This window comes from Bos indicus, chromosome 6 (assembly GCF_029378745.1).
Source record: "Bos indicus isolate NIAB-ARS_2022 breed Sahiwal x Tharparkar chromosome 6, NIAB-ARS_B.indTharparkar_mat_pri_1.0, whole genome shotgun sequence".
Lineage (NCBI taxonomy): Eukaryota > Metazoa > Chordata > Mammalia > Artiodactyla > Bovidae > Bos > Bos indicus.
Genome location: NC_091765.1, coordinates 117,079,882 through 117,099,228, shown reverse-complemented (window position 1 = coordinate 117,099,228; position 19,347 = coordinate 117,079,882). Strand labels below are relative to the sequence as shown.

The 19,347-nt window shown below is 53.4% G+C and overlaps 1 protein-coding gene across 2 annotated transcripts in view; it reads left to right on the top strand.

Moving 5' to 3' along the window:
- Nucleotides 1–19,347, top strand: part of NICOL1 (NELL2 interacting cell ontogeny regulator 1) — a 21,810-nt gene extending 2,463 nt beyond the window's left edge. Inside the window, exons 1-4 of one of the 2 annotated variants that reach the window (XM_070791934.1) lie at nt 17,584–17,668; nt 17,946–18,110; nt 18,322–18,410; nt 19,236–19,347. In XM_070791934.1, coding sequence (XP_070648035.1) covers nt 17,972–18,110; nt 18,322–18,410; nt 19,236–19,301 — 294 coding nt within the window. In that variant the 5' untranslated portion in view covers nt 17,584–17,668; nt 17,946–17,971 and the 3' untranslated portion in view covers nt 19,302–19,347. Of the gene's footprint in view, nt 1–17,583; nt 17,669–17,945; nt 18,111–18,321; nt 18,411–19,235 lie in introns of those variants that run through there. The other variant, XM_070791935.1, reaches the window with a different exon arrangement.

Here is a 19,347-nt window from a genome sequence, read left to right as displayed (position 1 = left end):
CCAGATGTTCCAACTACCTAGCCTCTGTTACAAAACTTCCTGTGTATCCTGGCTCCTCCCTTATCTCTTGAGAGCAGTCTCAGGGTTAGCTGAGATGCTGTGTCCTGGACTTAAGTCCTCAGTTTTGTCTACCAAATAAAACATAACTTTCAAGTTGTACTTTTTTTTTCCAGTCCACACCAGCATCTTAACTTATTTGCGCTGTTTCAAGTTACCAAAAATCTGGAGAAACCATTTCAAGTAGGCAGTCCTAAAACATAATTACTCGTAAAGTGTGTGTGTGTGTGAAAGTCGCTGGGTCGTGTCCGACTCTTTGCAACCTCACGAACTATATGGAATTCTCCAGGCCAGAATACTAGAGTGGGTAGCCTTTCCTTTCTCCAGGGGATCTTCCCAACCCAGGGATCGAACCCAGGTCTCCCGCCTTGCAGGCGGATTCTTTACCAGCTGAGCCACAAGGGAAGGTGATTACTCCTAAAGAGTTCATCTAAAAGCTCTTACTTCATTGACATTTACTTACAAGCTTTGACTCTGCCTCTGCGCACCAGAAGAAAAGTTTGTATGGGTCCTGCCCTATTTGAGTTTTATCATCTCAAGTTATCTTTGTTGCTGACAAATTTTGTAACAGGAATTATCAGATTTTAAAATTTGACTTCTGGTAAACCTACCTAAGTCCTTATGGCAGAAAGTGAAGAACTAAAGAGCCTCTTGATGAAAGTGAAAGAGGAGAGTGAAAAAGTTGGCTTAAAGCTCAACATTCAGAAAACTAAGATCATGGCATCTGGTCCCATCATTTCATGGGAATTAGATGGGGAAACAGTGGCTGACTTTATTTTTGGGGGCTCCAAAATCACTACAGATGGTGACTCCAGCCATGAAATTAAAGATACTTACTCCTTGGCAGGAAAGGTATGACCAACCTAGACAGCATAGTAAAAAGCAGAGACATCACTTTGCCAACAAAGGGCCGTCTAGTCAAGGCTATGGTTTTTCCAGTGGTCATGTATGGATGTGAGAGTTGGACTGTGAAGAAAGCTGAGCACCAAAGAATTGATGATTTTGAACTGTGGTGTTGGAGAAGACTCTTGAGAGTCCCTTGGACTACAAGGAGATCCAACCAGTCCATTCTAAAGGAGATTGGTCCTGGGTGTTCTTTGGAAGGAATGATGCTAAAGCTGAAACTCCAGTACTTTGGCCACCTCATGCAAAGAGTTGACTCATTGGAAAAGACTCTAATGCTGGGAGGGATTGGGGGCAGGAGAAGAAGGGGACAACAGAGGATGAGATGGCTGGATGGTATCATCAACTCGATGGACATGAATCTGGGTGAACTCCAGGAGTTGGTGATGGACAGGGAAGCCTGGCATGCTGCAGTTCATGGGGTCGCAAAGAGTCGGACACGACTGAGGGACTGAACTGAACTGAAACATAAGTACAATGAAAATATTAATGTCGATAAGTCTAGAGATACAGTAATTAAACCAAGTTTGTTTTCATTCATTAAAAATTAATCCCAGGGACTTCCCTAGTGATCCCAGTGGTTAAGAATCTGCCAGCTAACGGGGGGAACATGGGTTTAAGCCCTGGTTTGGGAAGATTCCACAGGCCGCAGGGCAACTAAGCCGGTGTGCTGCGACTGCTGAGCCCATGCACGCCCTAGAGCCTGCGCTTCACAACAGGATAAACTTCGTGTGATGAGAAACTCAGTGGGTAAAGAATCTGCCCGAAAGGCAGAAGACTCAAGTTCAATTCCTGGGTCGGGTAGATCCCTTGGAAAGGAAATGGCAACCCACTCCAGTGTTCTTGCCTGAAGAATCCCATGGACAGAGGAGGCTGGTGGGCAACAGTTCATAGGGTCACAAAGAGCTGGACATGACTGAGCGACTAAACCACCAGCAGTGTGGTGAGAAGCCTGTGCACCGCAGTGACCGCAACTGGAGAAAACCCACATGCAGCAACAAAGATCCAGGGCAGCCAAGAACAGAAATAAATCCTGGATCATGTGATCCTGAAGTTCATTTGAGTGTTAGCCAATTAGAGCTCTTTTACCAATTAATTTTGGCAGGACCGCATGCCTGCAGTGCACACACACACGTGGGTTCATACCACAGAAATCCTGTACTTCTGAAACCAAGCAGGGCCCTGTGGGCTCATGGACACACAACCTTCCTGTGTCCCCTTGACTACAGGTTGCCTCATGACGTGCACCCCCCTCCCCAACCCGTCATAGCTTTCAGGGCATTAGCCGGTAGTGGCCCTCTCTGCTCGGCAAAGCAATAAAACTTTCCTGCTTCACCTAAAACTCGTCTCCAAGATTCAGTTCACTGCTGGTTCACAGAGACTGAGTTTCGGCGTCACTTCCATCCCCAAATTTCATCCGTGAATCAGGTACAGTAATGCAAAACCCATCGGTTGCAAAAGAGGTTGGTTTCCCTGGCGGCCTAGTGGTTAGGATTCCAGGCTCTCCCTGCTGTGGCCTGGGTTCAGTCCCTGGTCTGGGAGCTGAGATCCTGCAAGCCTCATGGTGTGGCTAAAAAAAGAAAAGAAGTTGGATTCAAATTGGGTTTCTGCCCCATAGAACAAATAAAGGTCACCTGTTTAGATGGCGAAACTCTTTTCACTGATACTTATGGAAAAGACACAAGACTTGTCTTCTCCTTGACAAGTCAAGTTTCAAGTCACCTATCCCACTTTTGTTTCTCTCTTTTGAGAAGAGTTACTTTCCTGAAATTTGCAATTTCAAAAGGTGGTCTAGATAAGTGTTTCTGGAGAAGACCAGGTGGGCCATTTACATCTTAGAAGCAGAGGAGGAACAAGGCAACTTCTAGGAGTAACTTCTGTTTCCTGAAGGCCACAATATTAATATATAATATATATTTAAGTCTCAAGCTAAGTAAGGGAAGTCTGAGGAGCGGTAAAAAGATTGATGGGCTTTGAGTTTTTCTGGAGCCTCATCCCAGTCCTGTAAAGACTAGATTTGTGAAATAAGGACAGCTCTTTTAATTCATCAAAGAATGGGGTGGTGGCAAGGAGTCGGACACAACTGAGCGACTAAACAATAAAACGTTCCAGCAGGTGGACGGGTATGTCAGCACTTTGGTGTCATTTGCCCTGCTGACATACCCATCCACCTGCTGGAACGTTTTATTGTTTAGTCCCTCAGTTGTGTCCGACTCCTTGCAACCCCGTGGACTGCAGCATGCCAGGCTTCCCTGTCCTTCACCGTCTCCCTGAGTTTGCTCAAACTTCTGTCCATTGAGTCAGTGATGCCATGCGACCATCTAATCCTCTGCCACCCCCTTCTGCCTGCAGTCTCACAGCATCATTTTTTTCCCCAATAAGCTGGCTCTTCATGTCAGCTGGTCAAAGTATTGGAGCTTCAGCTTAGGCATCAGTCTTTCCAATGATTATTGAGGGCTGATTTCCTTTAGGATGGACTGTTTTTATCTTGGTGTCCAAGGGGCCTTAGAATGTTTCACTTTCCCTCATCTAGCTTAGTGGAGAAGGCAAAAAAAAATCCTCCCAGGCTCTGAATATCAGCTATGTTTAGTTCAGTCCTACCAGTGGCTTTTGATCTTGGTAATCTACTTTAAAAAAAACCTGAGAGGATCCTCAGTTCAGTTCAGTCGCTCAGTTGTGTCTGACTCTTTGCGACCCCATGAATCACAGCACGCCAGGCCACCCTGTCCATCACCATCTCCTGGAGTTTATCCAAACTCACGTTCATCGAGTCAGTGATGCCATCCAGCCATCTCATCCTCTGTCATCCCCTTCTCCTCCTGCCCCCAATCCCTCCCAGCATCAGGGTCTTTTCCAATGAGTCAACTCTTCACATGAGGTGGCCAAAGTACTGCAGTTTCAGCTTCAGCATCATTCCTTCCAAAGAACACCCAGGACTGATCTCCTTTAGGATTGACTGGTTGGATCTCCTTGAAGTCCAAGGGACTCTCAAGAGTCTTCTCCAACACCACAGTTCAAAAGCATCAATTCTTTGGCGCTCAGCTTTCTTCACAGTCCACCTCTCACATCCATACATGACCACAGGAAAAACCATAGCCTTGACTAGACGGCCCTTTGTTGGGAAAGTAATGTCTCTGCTTTTTACTATGCTATCTAGGTTGGTCATAACTTTCCTTCCAAGGAGTGAGCGTCTTTTAATTTCATGGCTGCAATCACCATCTGTAGTGATTTTGGAGCCCCAAAAATAAAGTCTGACACTGTTTCCCCATCTATTTTCCACGAAGTAATGGGACCAGATGCCATGATCTTAGTTTTCTGAATGTTGAGCTTTAAGCCAACTTTTTCACTCTCCTCTTTCACTTTCATCAAGAGGCTTTTAGTTCGTCTTCACTTTCTGCCATAAGGGTGGTGTCATCTGCATATCTGAGGTTATTGATATTTTTCCCAGTAATCTTGATTCCAGCTTGTGCTTCTTCCAGCCCAGTGTTTCTCATGATGTACTCTGCATATAAGTTAAATAAGCAGGGTGACAATATACAGCCTTGACGTACTCCTTTTCCTATTTGGAACCAGTCTGTTGTTCCATGTCCAGTTCTAACTGTTGCTTCCTGACCCGCATATAGGTTTCTCAAGAGGCAGGTCAGGTGGTCTGGTATTCCCATCTCTTTCAGAATTTTCCACAGTTTATTGTGATCCACACAGTCAAAGGCTTCGGCATAGTCAATAAAGCAGAAATAGATGTTTTTCTGGAACTCTCTTCCTTTTTCGATGATCCAGCGGATGTTGGCAGTTTATCTTTGGTTCCTCTGCCTTTTCTAAAACCAGCTTGATCCTACCTGGTTTTAAGAAATTCTTTACCTACGGCCCTCAGTTCCAACCTTGATGCGAAGAGGCTCGCCTCCAGCCTCAGGTGGTCCCATTTCTAAAGGTGACCACTGAATGGTTTCTTCGGGATGGAAGGCCATTCAGACGGCAGACTGGAACGGGCATCATCAGTACGGGAGCGTGGAGGGAGCAGAGGTGAGGTCAGTGTCAGGGGCTCTGTTTGCCGTAGGCACTTTTACAGCCCTTACCTGTCACTACCCTTCTCAGCATCCTCAGATGAAGCTGTTTGGGCGTTTTGAAGCTTTGGGGGCTTTTGCATATCAATTAAAAAAGGTACAATAATAGGGTGAGAGCTCTCTATAAGTTTAATAATTTAGAAGTCTCTCCAGTCCCGGGGATCTATTTTAGAAGAGGAGAGCTCTGATCCCCCTTGTGTCCCGCAGACCCTGTGGGCAGGGGTCCCAGAGACCGGCCAACAGGGACGGACCTTGTCCTCTGTCGCCTTTCTCTGTGCCTACAAAGTTCAGTGAGGCCGGGAGAGCCTCCGGGTGGCCCCTTCACTTCCCGGGGAAGGCCGCAGGCGTGCACTCACGTGCCAGTGTCTGAGCTCAGCTGGCGCCCTCGTCCGTGCGGGACTGCTGAGCCTTTGCGGCGCGGCGCCCAAGTCGGCGGTGAGCCGTGAGCCGAGCTCCGGGAGCAATCTCGGCGAGGCAGTGCGCGTGCTCGGGTCTGCGCCGAGACCCCCGCGGAGTCTCCCGGGCCGGGGGCCGGGGGCCGGGGGTGAGGGGCGGCTGACTCTCTTCTGGGTCGGGTCTCTCTCTCTGGCAGAAACTGCTGCGGATGCTCGGGGCTCCGGGATACCCCCACCGGGCTCCCAGTCACCCGGGGGCACTTGCGGCTGGAAGAAGCAGACGTCCCTGGTCGTGAAAGCGAAAGCCGCTCAGGCGTGGCCGACTCTCCGCGACCCCATGAACTATACAGTCCTTGGAATTCTCCAGGCCAGAATACTGGAGTGGGGAGCAGTTCCCTTCTCCAGGGGATCTTTCCAACCCAGATATCAAACCCAGGTCTCCCGCAGTGCAGGCAGATTCTTTACCAGTTGAGCCCAAGAATACTGGAGTGGGAACTTCTCCAGCGGATCTTCCCCATCCAGGGATTGAACCCAGGTCGCCCTGTTCTTGGGAGCTGAATTAATTCAATCTGTCCTTTCACTACCAGAGGGTTTATTCAGACCATATAGCAACTTTTTTTCCCCCCAACTTAAGCAAAACTTAACAAACCGGCCACTCCTGTTTCCCTGGGCCTTCTTCCCGTCCTCCTGGGTCCCTGACTAGGAAATGCACCGGCCCAGAAAGGTTACAGGTCAAGTAGAAACCGCTTGAATAAAAATGTCAGGATCATCCCTTAAGAGCAGTGAGGGTTGGCCAGGAGGAGAGCCCTCCGGAACACCCGGGGGCACCAAGGAGCCAGTGGGGCCCGCAGTCCCTGCAGTCCCCGTGGTATTGAGCACAGGGTCGGGTGTCAACTTAAACAAAAATAGCCACAACCCCGAAGTTGAGAGTTACATTTTATTTGGGGGGAATTTTTAGGACTTTAAGCCTGGGAGACAGCATCTCAAGTGATCCTGGGAGAACTGTCCTGAGGAGGCGGGTGGGGCGGAAAGAAGTTTATAACTAGCGGTGGTAGTCTGAACAGCAAAGGATTATTGTAGTTAAGGAAAGCCAGATATCTCAAGCTAAGGTATTTAGCACTTTGCTAGGTATGTGCTTCGTCGCTTCAGTTGTGTCTGACTCTTTTCGATCCCATGGACTGTAGCCTGTCAGGCTCCTCTGTCTATGGAATTCTCCAGGCAAGATTACTGGAATGGGTAGCCATTTACTCCTCCAGAAGACCTTCCTACCCCAGGGATCAAACCCACGTCTCTTATGTCTCCTGCATTGGCCGGCAGTTTTCTTTCTTTTAACTGGAGGATAATTACTTTACAATACTGTGCTGGTTTTTGCCATACATCCACATGAATCATCCACGGGTGCACGTGTCCCCAGTCGTGAAGCCCCCTCCCACCTCCCTCCCCACCCCATCCCTTGGGTTGTCCCAGAGAACTGGCTTTGAGTGCCCTGCTTCATGCATCGAACTTGAACTGGTCACATGTTTCACACGTGGTAAGAGGCAGCTTTCAGCGCTGGGCAGGGGTTCTTTACCGCTGGCACCACCTGTGCACGGCAGGTGCAGGCGTCTGGGCTCCCTGAAATCACTCCTTGCACAGGCATCTCAGCCTTCTGGGCTAGCGTCCTGCGATTGGCTGTCATACGTCCTTAGTTCTTCACTCACTGGAGCGAGTGGTGGCGGCTCGCGGTGGCAGCTCACTGGCTGATAGCAGGCTCTGTTGTTCCCGGACTCAGAAATTCATGTTTGGAGGGCCGAAACCCCTGATGGCCGAGACGTCTTTGTTTATTGACGTGGCCGGAAATATTCCATTTCACAGGGGCGAACTCCAGCTGTCCTCTGGGGAGGGTGGGTTGTCTCTGATACCCCAAGCTAGCATCGACAGAAGACTCATCAATAATTGATCTAAGAAAGGGAAATTTTTATTGGCACCAACCTGATGAGCCTAACCCGGGAGACAGTCTCTCAGCTCTCGGGCCTGCCCGCCAGAGGTCAGAGCGAGGTATGTGAGCTGTTGAGACAGAGGCTGTACGTCAGACGGCTCAGCCACAGGCCGTGCAGTCCAGGCCTGCACACACCCGGCGAGGGCGGGCTGCGGCCCCCGCTCACTAGGGCGAGAAGAAAGGTTCTCTCCTGGGGTCTGTTGAAGGCAGGCACTCCGCCCTTACTCGAGGGGCGGGAGGGGGCCCAGACGGGCAGAGAAAAACGGTACGTTCAAATATTTCTTGTTTCGTCCAGAATCACGACACAGAGAAAGGACCGGGGCACGGGAAGTCGCAGCTAGCAGGTGTAAGTTTCTATATATGTCAGTGGAGTGAGCAGACGACACGGCCTTACTGCTCAGCACAGAAGCCGTAATGGGAAAGGGTGAAAGAGTGCCTGCATGCGGATGACGGAATCAGTCTGCTGTGAGCCAGTAATGAACACAGCCTTGTACATCGGCTGCACTTCAACGAGAAAACGGAAACGATTCCGTTTTGTCACAAAACACGGGTTTTGTTTCAGCACACTACTCTTTTCCATTTCACTAATTTCCGCTCTCACTTTTAAAATTCTTTTCTTCTGCTGACTTTGGATTTAACTCGCTCTTCGTTTTCTCGTTTCCAAAGGTGGAAGCTTAGATGGTTGCCCACAGAGCCGCTTCTGTTCTAATATATGCGAGCAACGCTATAAATTGCCCTCTAAGCACTGCTTTTGCTGAATCCCACACATTTTGATAAGTTGTGTTTCCTTTTTATTTAGTCATTTAGTTCAAATTATTTTAATTTCTCTTGAGAGTTCTTCTTCGATTCATGTGTTTTTTAGAAGTGTGTGGGTTTTCTTGTGGCTGTTGTTTTGGGGGGTTTTTTTGGAGTGGGGGTGGTTGTGGCTCTGGTTCAGCTCGTAGGATCTTAGTTCCTGACGGGGGATTGAATCTGAGGCCTTGGAGGGGAAAGCATGGAGTGTCCTAACCAGTGGACTGCCTGGGAATTTCCAGGCGTGTGTTCTAAAGTCTCCAAGTGTTGGGGGATTTTCCAGTTATCTTCCTGCCTCTGGTTTCCACTTCAGTTCCACTGCGGTCTCAGGGCAGACAGGGTGTGATTTCTGCGATTCTGAGTTTGTCAGGGAGTGTGTTTCGGCCCAGAGTGTTGTCTGTCCTGACGAGTGTTCCCAGTGAGGGTGAGAAGAATGCGTCTTTATTTATGCATTTCTTTACTCCTGACTGCTGGGTCTCCATTGCTGCACAGGCTCCCTTGAGCTGTGTGTGGGAGCAGGGGCCCCTCTCGAGCTGCGGTGCGTGGCTCCTCAGGGTGGCAGCCTCTCTCGTTGCAGAGCATGGGCTCTCAGCTGTGCCCAGGCCTGGCTGCTTCACGGCACATGGGACCAGGGACGGAACCTGTGGTCCCTGCACTGGCAGGCGGATTCTTAACCCCTGGAGTGGCAGGGATGTCCAGGAGAAAGCGTGTCTTGCTCTGGAGTGTGCCGTCTGTAGATATCTGGTATGTGAGGTTCACGGTGGCGCCGAGTTCACCCACGGCCTTCCTGATCTCTGCCTGCAGGGTCTCCTCGCTGACCGGGGCGTGGAAGTCTCCGACCATCACAGTGGATTCATCTGTGTCTTTTCTGTGCTTGCCTTAAAATCCATTTTATCTGATAGTAACATAGTGATCCTAGCCTTGCTTTTTAATGAGTATTTACGTGGTATAGCTTTGATCCATTCTTTTTTAAACAAATTTAGTTAATTCATTTATTGTCGGCTGTGCTGGGTCTTCGAGGCGATGCTGGGTCTCTCACTGGGGTGGCTTCTCCTGTTGGGGGGCATGGGCTCAGGAGTTGTGACGGGCTTGGGGACCCTGCCGCAGGTGGGCTCTTCCCGGGCCAGGGATCAAACCCATGTCCCCAGCGCTGGCGGGCAGATTCTCAGACACTGGACCCCCAGGGAAGTCCTGTCCGCTCTTTCACTCTCACCCTTTCTGTCTCCTTAGGGTGCAGTTGTGTCCATATAAACAGCACGTAGCTGCGTTGGTTTCGCTGTCGTTTTTTAAGAGTGACAGTCTGTGTCCACCACCTGGAACATTTTGTCCATTATTGTTGAATAAAAATCGCTGACATATTGGTTCTTTCCTTTGCTGTCTTCTTTTGGATTGGCTCTTTACCGCTCATTTTGTCACGCACATTAGTTTAGAAGTTATTCACCGTCTCCTTTTTGTCAGTAGTTTCCCCAGCAATCGCAGTGGGTGATTGTGATTCACTGCTTCACTTATTACAATCTAAAATGAACAATACCGATTTCAACGTGTGTTCATGTGGCCCACCACTTTGTTGTGGAAATCAGTTATTGTTGTCCAGTCGCTCAGTCGTGTCTGACTCTTTGCGACCCCATGAGCCGCAGCACGCCAGGCCTCCCTGTCCATCACCATCTCCTGGAGTTCACTCCAACTCATGTCCATTGAGTCGGTGATGCCATCCAACCATCTCATCCTCTGTTGCCCCCTTCTCCTCCTGCCCTCAGTCTTTCCCAGCATCAGGGTCTTTTCTGATTTATCAGCTCTTCGCATCAGCCTACGACTACTTTAAACATCTAAAAATATTGGACAATATACAAACCAAAGCTTTTCAGGTGGAGATAAGCCTGCAGAACAGTGGAGAACGGGGGCAGCAAGACCGGTCCACAGTCGGCTGACCTGCCCCTGGAGGAACGTTCACCAGTGGTGTCTGTGGGACAGGGAGGAGGAACCCCAAGACCACTGGTGTACGCTGACTTGAGGAGACAGAGTTCTGAACTTGGGGGCTCACGGGGACCAGAACTTCCAGGGTGGAGCTGTAGAGAGAAGAGGCTCAGCTCTCAGGCTCTGCCCTATGTCCCGTCAGGCCCTCAGCATGTGAACCGAGCGCCCAAGGCCGGGCGCGACCCCGAACAGCCCTCACGGGGCCAGAAAGGGGCTGTGTTTCCAGTGGCCACGGGGCGTTGAGCGGAGCGCTCAGAAAGCTACTGCTTTAGTAATAGGGTCAGACAGGCCCAGACCAAGGAGTTTTCTGAGCTTCCCTGGCGGCTGAGATGGTAAAGAACATGCCTGCAGTGCAAGAGACCTGGGTTCAATCCCCGGATGAGGAATATGCCCTGGAGAAGGGAATGGCAACCCACTCCAGTACTCTTACTGGGAGAATCCCATGGATAGAGGAGCTTGGTAGGCTACTGTCCACGGAGTCACAGAGTCAGACACAACTGAGTGACTAACACACACACAGACACACAAGGAGTGTTCCAAGCCTATCTAGTGAAACTTAAAAGGAAGACCCAAAAGGATCAGATTATTTCCAGGTGACTTAAGTGCATTACAGAACAAAGCTCAAAAACATTAAAAAAGAAACAAATCCCAGCGACCCAACATTATAAACAGTACAATATCTGGCATCCAACGAAAGCACCATAAATGTAAAGGAGCAGGAACAAGAACTCATAATAAAGAAGAAAAATCAGTTGGGAACTGAACCAGAAATAAGACAGATGAGAAGGTAAGACACAAGGGCATTAAAGGTTATACAACTATCTGAAATAGCTGGAAAGCTAGGAGAAAGATGTAAAGGTATTAAGTAGTGATATTAAAAACCCCAGATGAAAGCACATGTCGGTATAAAGAATTGTACGTGAATACTCAGAGCAGCTTTACTTGTAATGGCCAAATGCCGGAAATTACCCAAATGTCTATCATCAAACAAATGCACAAATTGTGGTTTTTCCAAACAATGGAACACTGCTCACCAATAAAAAGAATGCACTATTTAAAAAAATTTTTTTCTTTTCTCTTATTTTTATTCTTAAAAGAATGCGTTATTGATGAGCCCAACAACATAGACAAATCTCAAAGTAATTTTACTAATTTAAAGAAGTCAGACAAAGGGCCCTCCCTGGCGGTCAGTGGTTAAGACTCTGCTCAGGAGTGCAGGGGGCACAGGGCACAGGGCACAGGGCCACAGGGGGCACAGGCGGTGCAGGCGTGATCCCTGGTGGGGGAACTAAGATGCCGCATGCTGCATGATGTCGCCAAAAAATAAAACAGACAAAAAGTGGAATATATGGCATGATTCCACTTACATAAAGTTGTAAAAAATGCAAACTAGCAACTGAAAGCAGACTGGTTGTTCTGGGGGAGAAACCCGTGAGAGGAGGTGGCGACCGACAAGAGGCTGAGGGTGTTCGGGCGGGGGTGGGGTAGGGTGCTCCCACCTTCAGGAGGTGAAGGCCCCGCAGGTGCATGCTGGCCGTAAAAATAAAAGTTATCTTAGCAGCAAAAATGAGTTTGCTGGAGAATAGCAGAGAATTGCAGTGTGGGACAAAGATGCAATACAAAGGCCAGAGGCGGGTCTAACAAAGGAGAGGCACGTCATTTTCTAGAGAAAAAAGTGGATGTTGGGAGGGGTTGTTCTGAACCAAAGTCCACTGGAGAAAAGTGAGAGTTCAGAGTGGGGGTGGTTTCTGTCTGAGTTGCTGGGGTGGTGACTGCTTGTAGGAGATGCCAGGCACATGTTTCCCTGTGAAATTGAAAGTGAAAGTCGCTCAGTCGTCTGCGCCCCCATGGGCTGTGTAGAACGGAGAATAGCAGAGAATTGCGGTTTGGGACAAACAGGCACTGCAAAGGCCAGGATACCGGAGCGGGGAGCCTTCCCTTCTCCAGGGGTCTTCCCGACCAGGGATCAACCCAGGTCTCCCGCATTGCAGGTGCTTTCTTTACCATCTGAGCCACCAGGGAAGGCCAAGAATGCTGGAGTGGGCAGCCCTTCCCTTGTCCAGGGGATCTTCCCGACCCAGGAATCCCCTGCATTGTAGACAGATTCTTTACCAGCTGAGCCACCAAGAATACTGGAATGGGTAGCCTATCCCTTCTCCAGCGGGTCTTCCCAACCCAGGTCTCCCACATTGCAGGCGGATTCTTTACCAGCAGAGCCACCAGGGAAACCCAGTTTTCCTGGGGGGACCTGTGATGAATTCTTCCGGTGACTGATTTTGAGTGGTACTGCAGAGAGCGCCCCCTTCTGGCCTCCCGACTCCATTTTAGTGAGGTTTCCCTTTATTAATTTTCCCACCTGTAAGTATATCAAAATCGATCAAATTGTGTATTACAAGTCAACCACACCTGAATGAACGTAAAAAAAAAAGTGACAAAATATATTTAATGATGCTTTCACTGTCCTACCAGAAATACAGATCCTTGAAAGGGTATTTTATCCAGAGCAGTTTAACCTCATTTACCCCTTCTTGTTGCCCGGTATTTTAATTCTGTTTCCTACTGTTGTTTAGCCGAATCACAGCCTCTTTATACTCACTCCCAGGTTCTCCTCTCACTGTGTCCCCCGCTTAGTTCCAGATCTTCCATTTCGGATCTCTTATCTTAGCCTGAACTACATCCTTCAGAATTTCCTTCCTAAGGACGTTCTGTCTCTGAATGCGTGTCTATTTTGTGTCATTCTTTGTTTAGAACTATACGTAACTTTTCTTAGTAAATACGTACAGGAACGTGCACCCAGCGTAAACACACGGCTGAACTTGCACAGAGTAAACACACTGTCTCTGACACCGGAATCCGGAATCCGGAACGGAGACCCGCCCCCGCCGTGGGATCCCTGCTGCGCCTGCTCCCAGCGCGGGCCTTCTACTGTGCTGCTGAGTCCAGGATGCTTGGATTCTGTTGAGGAGTTTTGCCTCAATGTTCATAAGAACCGTTGGTCTGTGGTTTTCTTGGAGGGTCTCTCTGGCCTTGGTAGGTTGGCTTCATGGAAAGAGTTAGGAACTATTTTATACTCTTCAATTTTGGGGAAAAGTTTGAGAAGGCTTGGTGTTAATGCTTCTTTAAATGTTGCTAGAATTCACCAGTGAAGCCATCAGACCCAGGGCTTTTTTTGTTGGGAGACTGTTGATCGCTGACGCAATCTCCTCACTTCCCCATTGTTCTAGGAATCTGTGTATTTCATCCAGCCAACCCAACCTGCTGGCGCACAGCTGCTCACAATATTCTCTTTTAATCCTTTTCATTTCTGCTGAATCGGTAGGAATGCCTCCACACTTCGTGTCTGAGTTTAGTAATTTGTGTCTTCTCTCCTTTTTTCTTAGTCCATTTGGTTAATGGTTTCTCAAGTATGTTGCTCTTTTCCAAGCACCAACTTTTTGCCCCATTGATCTCTCTCTATGGTTTTTCTAGTCTCGAGCTCTTTCATTGTATCTCCATCCTAATCTTTCTTTCCTTCTGCTAGGCTTTTTCTTTTTTTTCTTTTTGGCCACAGCACCCAGCTTGCGGGACCTTAGTTCCCCGACCAGGGATTGAGCCCACGTCCTCAGTAGCAAGAGTAGAGTCCGGGACCACCAGGGGATGCCCTCCTTCGTGTTAGGTTACTTGTTCCTCTTTTTCTAGTTCCTTAAGTTGTAAAATTAGGCAGTTGGTTTGATCTTTTTCTTTAAATGTAAGTGTTTATAGCTATAATTTCCCTCTCATCACTGCTCTCGCAGCGTCCCATACATGTTGGTGCGTTTTGTTTTCTTTTCATTCCTCTCCAAGTCATTTCTAAGTTCCCTTGTGATTTCTCCTTTGATCCTCTGATTCTTCAAAGTTCCGCTTTTCCTTCTGTCATTGAGTTCCAGCATCATCCTGCTGTGGTCAGAGAATACACTTTTTATGGCATCTAGCTTTTAGAGATTGGAGAAGGAAATGGCAACCCACTCCAGTGTTCTTGCCTGGAGAATCCCAGGGACGGGGGGAGCCTGGTGGGCTGCCATCTATGGGGTCGCATAGAGTTGGACACGACTGAAGCGACTTAGCAGCAGTAGCAGCAGCAGCTTTTAAAGTCTATTGATGGGAATTCCCTGGTGATTCAGCAGCTGGGATTCTATGCTCTTGCTGCTAAGGGCCTGGGTTCAATCTCTGGTTGAGAATTAAAATCTCACAAGCTGTGCAGTGCCTCCCTGCCCCCAAATCTATGAAGACTTAATTAGTGACAATGTTTCTCCTGGAAAGCATCCCACGTGTGCCTGAGAAGGTTGGGTGTCATCAGGTGGGTGTCCTGGACGCGTCCGTTAGACCTGGTTGGCAAGTCCTGTTTCCTGACTTGTCCTCTGGTTGTTCTGTCCCATGCTATGAGTGGGGTGTTCAAGTCTATTGTTACTGGAGAACTGTCTCTTACATTCTTAGTTTTTGCTTCGTGTATTTTCACAGTCTGTCATTAGGTGTGTTAACATGTATATTTTCCATATCTTCCTGCCCTATCAAACCTTTTATTAACATGTGATAATGTTCTTCTTTGTCTACTGTAACCTTTTCTGATGTAAACTCCTTTTTGTCTGGCCATGGTTTAGCCACCCTGGCTCTCTTCTAATTATTATTTGCAGGGAATACCTTTTCTCATCCTTTCGCCTTTGATCTATTTGTGTCTTTGGATTTAAACTGAGCTTCTTTCAGGGATGGACTTTGCTGGTGTCCAGTGGTTAAGAATTTGCCTTGCAAGGCAGGGGATGGGGGCTCGGTCCCTGGTGGGGAACGAAGATCCCACAAGCTGGGGAGCAGTAAGCCTGCCCTCTGTGACTAGAGAGCCACAGATAAGAGTCTCAGCCCTGCAACAAACGAGGACACAGCTCAGAGCTGACACAGCCTAATAAATAAACACGCTTTTTACAAAGACGCAAATAAAAAAAAATAGAGCGAGCCTCTTGCAGACAGCATGGAGCTGGATTGTGTGTTTTTACCCTTTCGCTCCGGTTTTCCAAGGCCCAAGATGAAGATGCTCTCTTCCAAGTAGCATGTGAATTTTCTTCCGCCACTTGCGGGAGCATCCCTAGTCCAGAGCTATTTTAAAGTAACTTCCCCGCCGACACATTCTTGGTGCTTCCAGTGGTGTGGGTTTTGTTTGTGGCGCCTGTGCTACAGCCATTCTTGCCCCTACAGTGTCAAGACAGTCCAGCCCCAGGCTTGCAGGCCAGCAGAGAGGCCTGCGGGGGACTCGCGCTGCGCCCGAGCCGCTCACCCCGGGTGCCCGAAGCCGGGCTCGCACTCCTCTCCGCCCGCTGTTTGCTGGCAGAGCCTCTGCCGCTGGAAACCAGCCTGCCCTCCCCCTACCTCCAAGCACATACGCCTTCCCCTCCTCCGTTTCTGTGCCCGCTTGCTCACTGGCAACCCCCCTGGGCTCCACCTCCCCACTGGGCTTCCCCTGGCGGGGGCAGGGTGGTGGTGGTGTAAGTGCAGGGGGTCGGTGACAGCCCAGAGTGGGCGCGGTGAGTCTGGGGGCGGATCTCCTCCGGACCGGGGCCAGGGTCCCCAGACGATGCCCGGGGCGGCGCGCACGAGGAGCAGGAGGCAGCTTCCTCCCGGGCCCTGATCAGATGCCCCTGGCCGCGGCCCCACAGTGGAGGGCGCCGAGGCGTTGGGGGCTCTGGGCCATCAAAGCCAGTCGCTCCCAGGGCTTCCTGGACTCACGCACCGGCCACGCTCGCGTGGACCACACCTCTCCGCGTCCATCTCCAGCCGGACAGCTGCTGGCAACCCAGGCAACAGGTGTGGGCTCGAGAAAGGACTTGCCTGGTGGTCTAGTGGTTAACAATCCGCTTGCCTACGCAGGGGACACAGGGTCAGCCCCCGGTCTGGGCAGACTGCGCCCGCTGTGGGACCACTGAGCCCGAGCTCAGCAGCAGGAGAAACACTGCAGTGAGAAGCGCCCGCCAGGCAACTAGACAAAGCCCGCCCGCAGACCCACAACAGCCAAAAATAAAGGCATTTTAAAAGAGGAAGGGGGAGAAACTGGACAGGGAGAAGTGATGGGGAGTCGAGGGGCTCAGAAAGTTTGGCCCCCTGGGATATGAAAGAATTCACAGCCGGCTTGCGGAAGACCCAGTGGAGACGGAAGGTCCGTACCCGGGGAGGGGCGGGGGCCGGCGGGGCGCGGGGACCCCGGCGCGGGCGGGGGTGGGGCAGGGACTCAGGACCCGGGCAGCCCTGCGGTGCCGCCCCCGCGGGCCGGCGGCGCGGTCCTCTCGGTACCCACTCGGTCGCAGGGAGGACGCAGACGAGGCCCGAGAGCGAGCGGGGCAGGGACGGTGAGGCTGGACCGCGCCTCGGGGCTCTGGACGAAGGGCGCGGAAACGCGCGCGTCCGGGAAGGCGGCCCGTCGGAGTTTCCGGACGCCCCCTGCCCAGCCCAGCCCTCCCCGGAGCCGAGTGTGGCTATCGCGAGCCCTGCCCCGCCCCTAGGCCAGCGCGCCCGCGTCCGGTCGGGGCCGCGAACGTCCCATCCCGTGCCCGGCCGCCACCCGACCCAAGGCCCGGGGGGTGGGGTGGAGGCCGTCCAGCCCGGCGCTGCCCCCACCAAGGGGGCCCGGCGCTGCCCCGCGCCGCGCGGGCCGCTGGCGGCTCCAGGGCGCACGGCCCGGAGGTCGCCTCCTCCGCATCGGGGCTGCGCCTCGTAAAGATCCGGTGGACGCCAAGTAGGCAGCACCCTTCTCAGAAGGACGGGTGGTTCCCGCGCGCCTCGGGGCGCCCGCGGGGGCCACACTCGGCTCTTTACCCACGACCTTGTGTGATCTCTCGGGAGCAAAGGGCGCAGAGAGGCCACGCGACCCGTCCCAGGTCACGCAGCCGCCGTGGAGTGTGTCCGGACACGGAGCGCTGGAGGGGACCGGGCAGCCCGATGGTTTCTTACCTGTGCCTCTGGCCTGAAGGTCAGGCACGAGGCTGAGCCGGGGCGAGGGGCGGAGACCGGACGGCCCCCCGGGCCTGGGTCGCTCCCGAAGCCGAGCTCCCCGGAGCAACCCGCCCTGACTGGACCCACTGGCCCACTGGGCGCAGAGGCCGCGCGTTTGCATTTCGCTGTCCCCCAGCCCCGGGCGGGCACCGAGCCCTCTACCTCGGTATCGGTCCAGGGACACCCGGGTCCTCGGGCCGCCGGCGGTGGCTCTGGAGCTGCTGTCCAGGTGCCGCCTCCTCCAAGCAGCCCTCAGGAGCCCACGCCTGTAGGGTAGGGCTGACGGCGCCTGGGTGCGGATCCCGACCGGGGCCGCGCGTACCCAGTCCGGAGCCATCACCTCGGTCCCTTTAAGCGAGCGGTCCGCGCGGTCCCGGGGTTTCCATGACGACGACGTTGGATGCGGGGCGGGGGAGGGGGGGTGCTGGGGCGGGGTCGGGGCGCATGCGCGGTGCGCTCCGGACGCAGCGCGTCTTTCTCGAGTCGCCGCGCCGCTGTCGCGGGGTCCCCCAACCGCGGTAAGGGCGGGACGAGGGCTCACTGGACGGAGAACGCGGGAGAGGGAAGGGGTCTCAGAGCCCGGGGGGCGTGGCGGGAGTGGGGGCTCGGGGACGTGGGGAGCCTCCAGACCCAGGGGGCGGGGTTGGGGGGGGTTCGCTCGTCCCAGGGGGCGGGGCCCTGGAGGTGGGCTCACGGGTTCGGGGGGTTCGGGGCGGGTGGGTCGCGCGAAACCGAGCTCGGGGTCGGGGTCCGCCTGCCCAAGGGGCTGACGCCGCTGACTGTCGGCTCCTGCAGGGCGCCCGGGCTCCCTCCGCTCGGCCATGGCCCCCCTGCCGCCGTGCGGACCCCCGAGGTCGCCGCCGCCGCGGCTGCTGCTGCTGCTGCTGCTACTGAGCGCCACGCTGCTGGGCGCCCCGGCCCGCGCCGAGCCCGCCGCCGGGAGCGCCGTCCCCGCTCAGAGTAGGTGCCGCGCGCGCACGCGGAGGGGTCCCCGGGGGCCCTGACCCCACTCGGGCGCGCGGGAGGGGCGTGGCTCGCCTTTGTTCCCCGGTGGTCCGGGCGCCCCCGCGGGCGGGAGGCGGGGGGTACGCGGAGGCCGCTGCCCGGGGTTGGGGGGACCCCGCTGCGAGCGCGCCCTGACCCGGGTCCCCCCACCCCGATCCCCGCGCAGGCCGCCCGTGCGTGGACTGCCACGCTTTCGAGTTCATGCAGCGCGCCCTGCAGGACCTGCGCAAGACGGCCTACAGCCTGGACGCTCGGGTGAGCCTCCCGAGGGGTGCAGGGAGAGTGGAGGGTGGAATCGCCCCTTTCCGCTCCTCCCGGTGGCCTCCCTGGCTCCTTTCCCGAGGTCACCGGAAAGGACAGCCTGTCCCAAGCCAGCCTTTCCCAGTGGGCAGAGAGGGTGAGACAGGAGACCGCCCGAGTGGGCTGGAAGGCCAGCTTGGGCCCAGCTGTCTGGGGGCTTCCCCCCCCCCCACCCCGCCCCCGGCCTCCTCTGCCAGGGGGTGGGTGCAGGCCCGGGTGCCCGGAGTCACCCCCCAAGTCTGGAATGAACAGTGCCCCTCCCCTCCACCGTCGCTGGGCCCCAGCTAAGGAAGTTTGTAACAGAAAGGTGTATTTCTGGGAAGGGGAGAAGTAGGAAGAATGGGACACCCTGCCCTGCTCCCTCTTCTCCCAGTTCCCAAGGGCTCCCCCAGACCTGGAGTGCCCCCTGGGGATGCGTCTGGAGCCACCAGACGTCCCCGCGGCCAGCCCACCCTGGGGGGCTGGAGGACCTGTCAGGACAGAGGGGCCCCTGAAAGAGAAGCCAGAAGAGTTGTCTAGGTGTGGGGCTCAGGGAGGCTGTGCCCAGGGCAGGAGCAGCAGAGGCAGGGAGAGTGCGGGGAGGTCTGGGGAGCAGCTGAGGTTCCCCTGCAGTCAGTCTGCGGGGCTGGGGCTGGGGGTTGTCCGGACACAGTTGGGTTCAGGCATCAGGAGTCCTGGGAGCTGGCAGGTCTTGGGGGGAAGCTGGGAGCTGGGCGGCCCCCGGGATCGAGTCTCTGGGTGCCGCCTGATGGAGCTCTCACACCCCTCATTGCTTTGCAGACGGAGAGCCTCCTGCTGCAGGCCGAGCGCCGGGCCCTGTGTGCCTGCTGGCCGGCTGGGCACTAAGGACCCACACGAGCACGTGCCCTCACCAATAAAAGCCTGGTCCCCA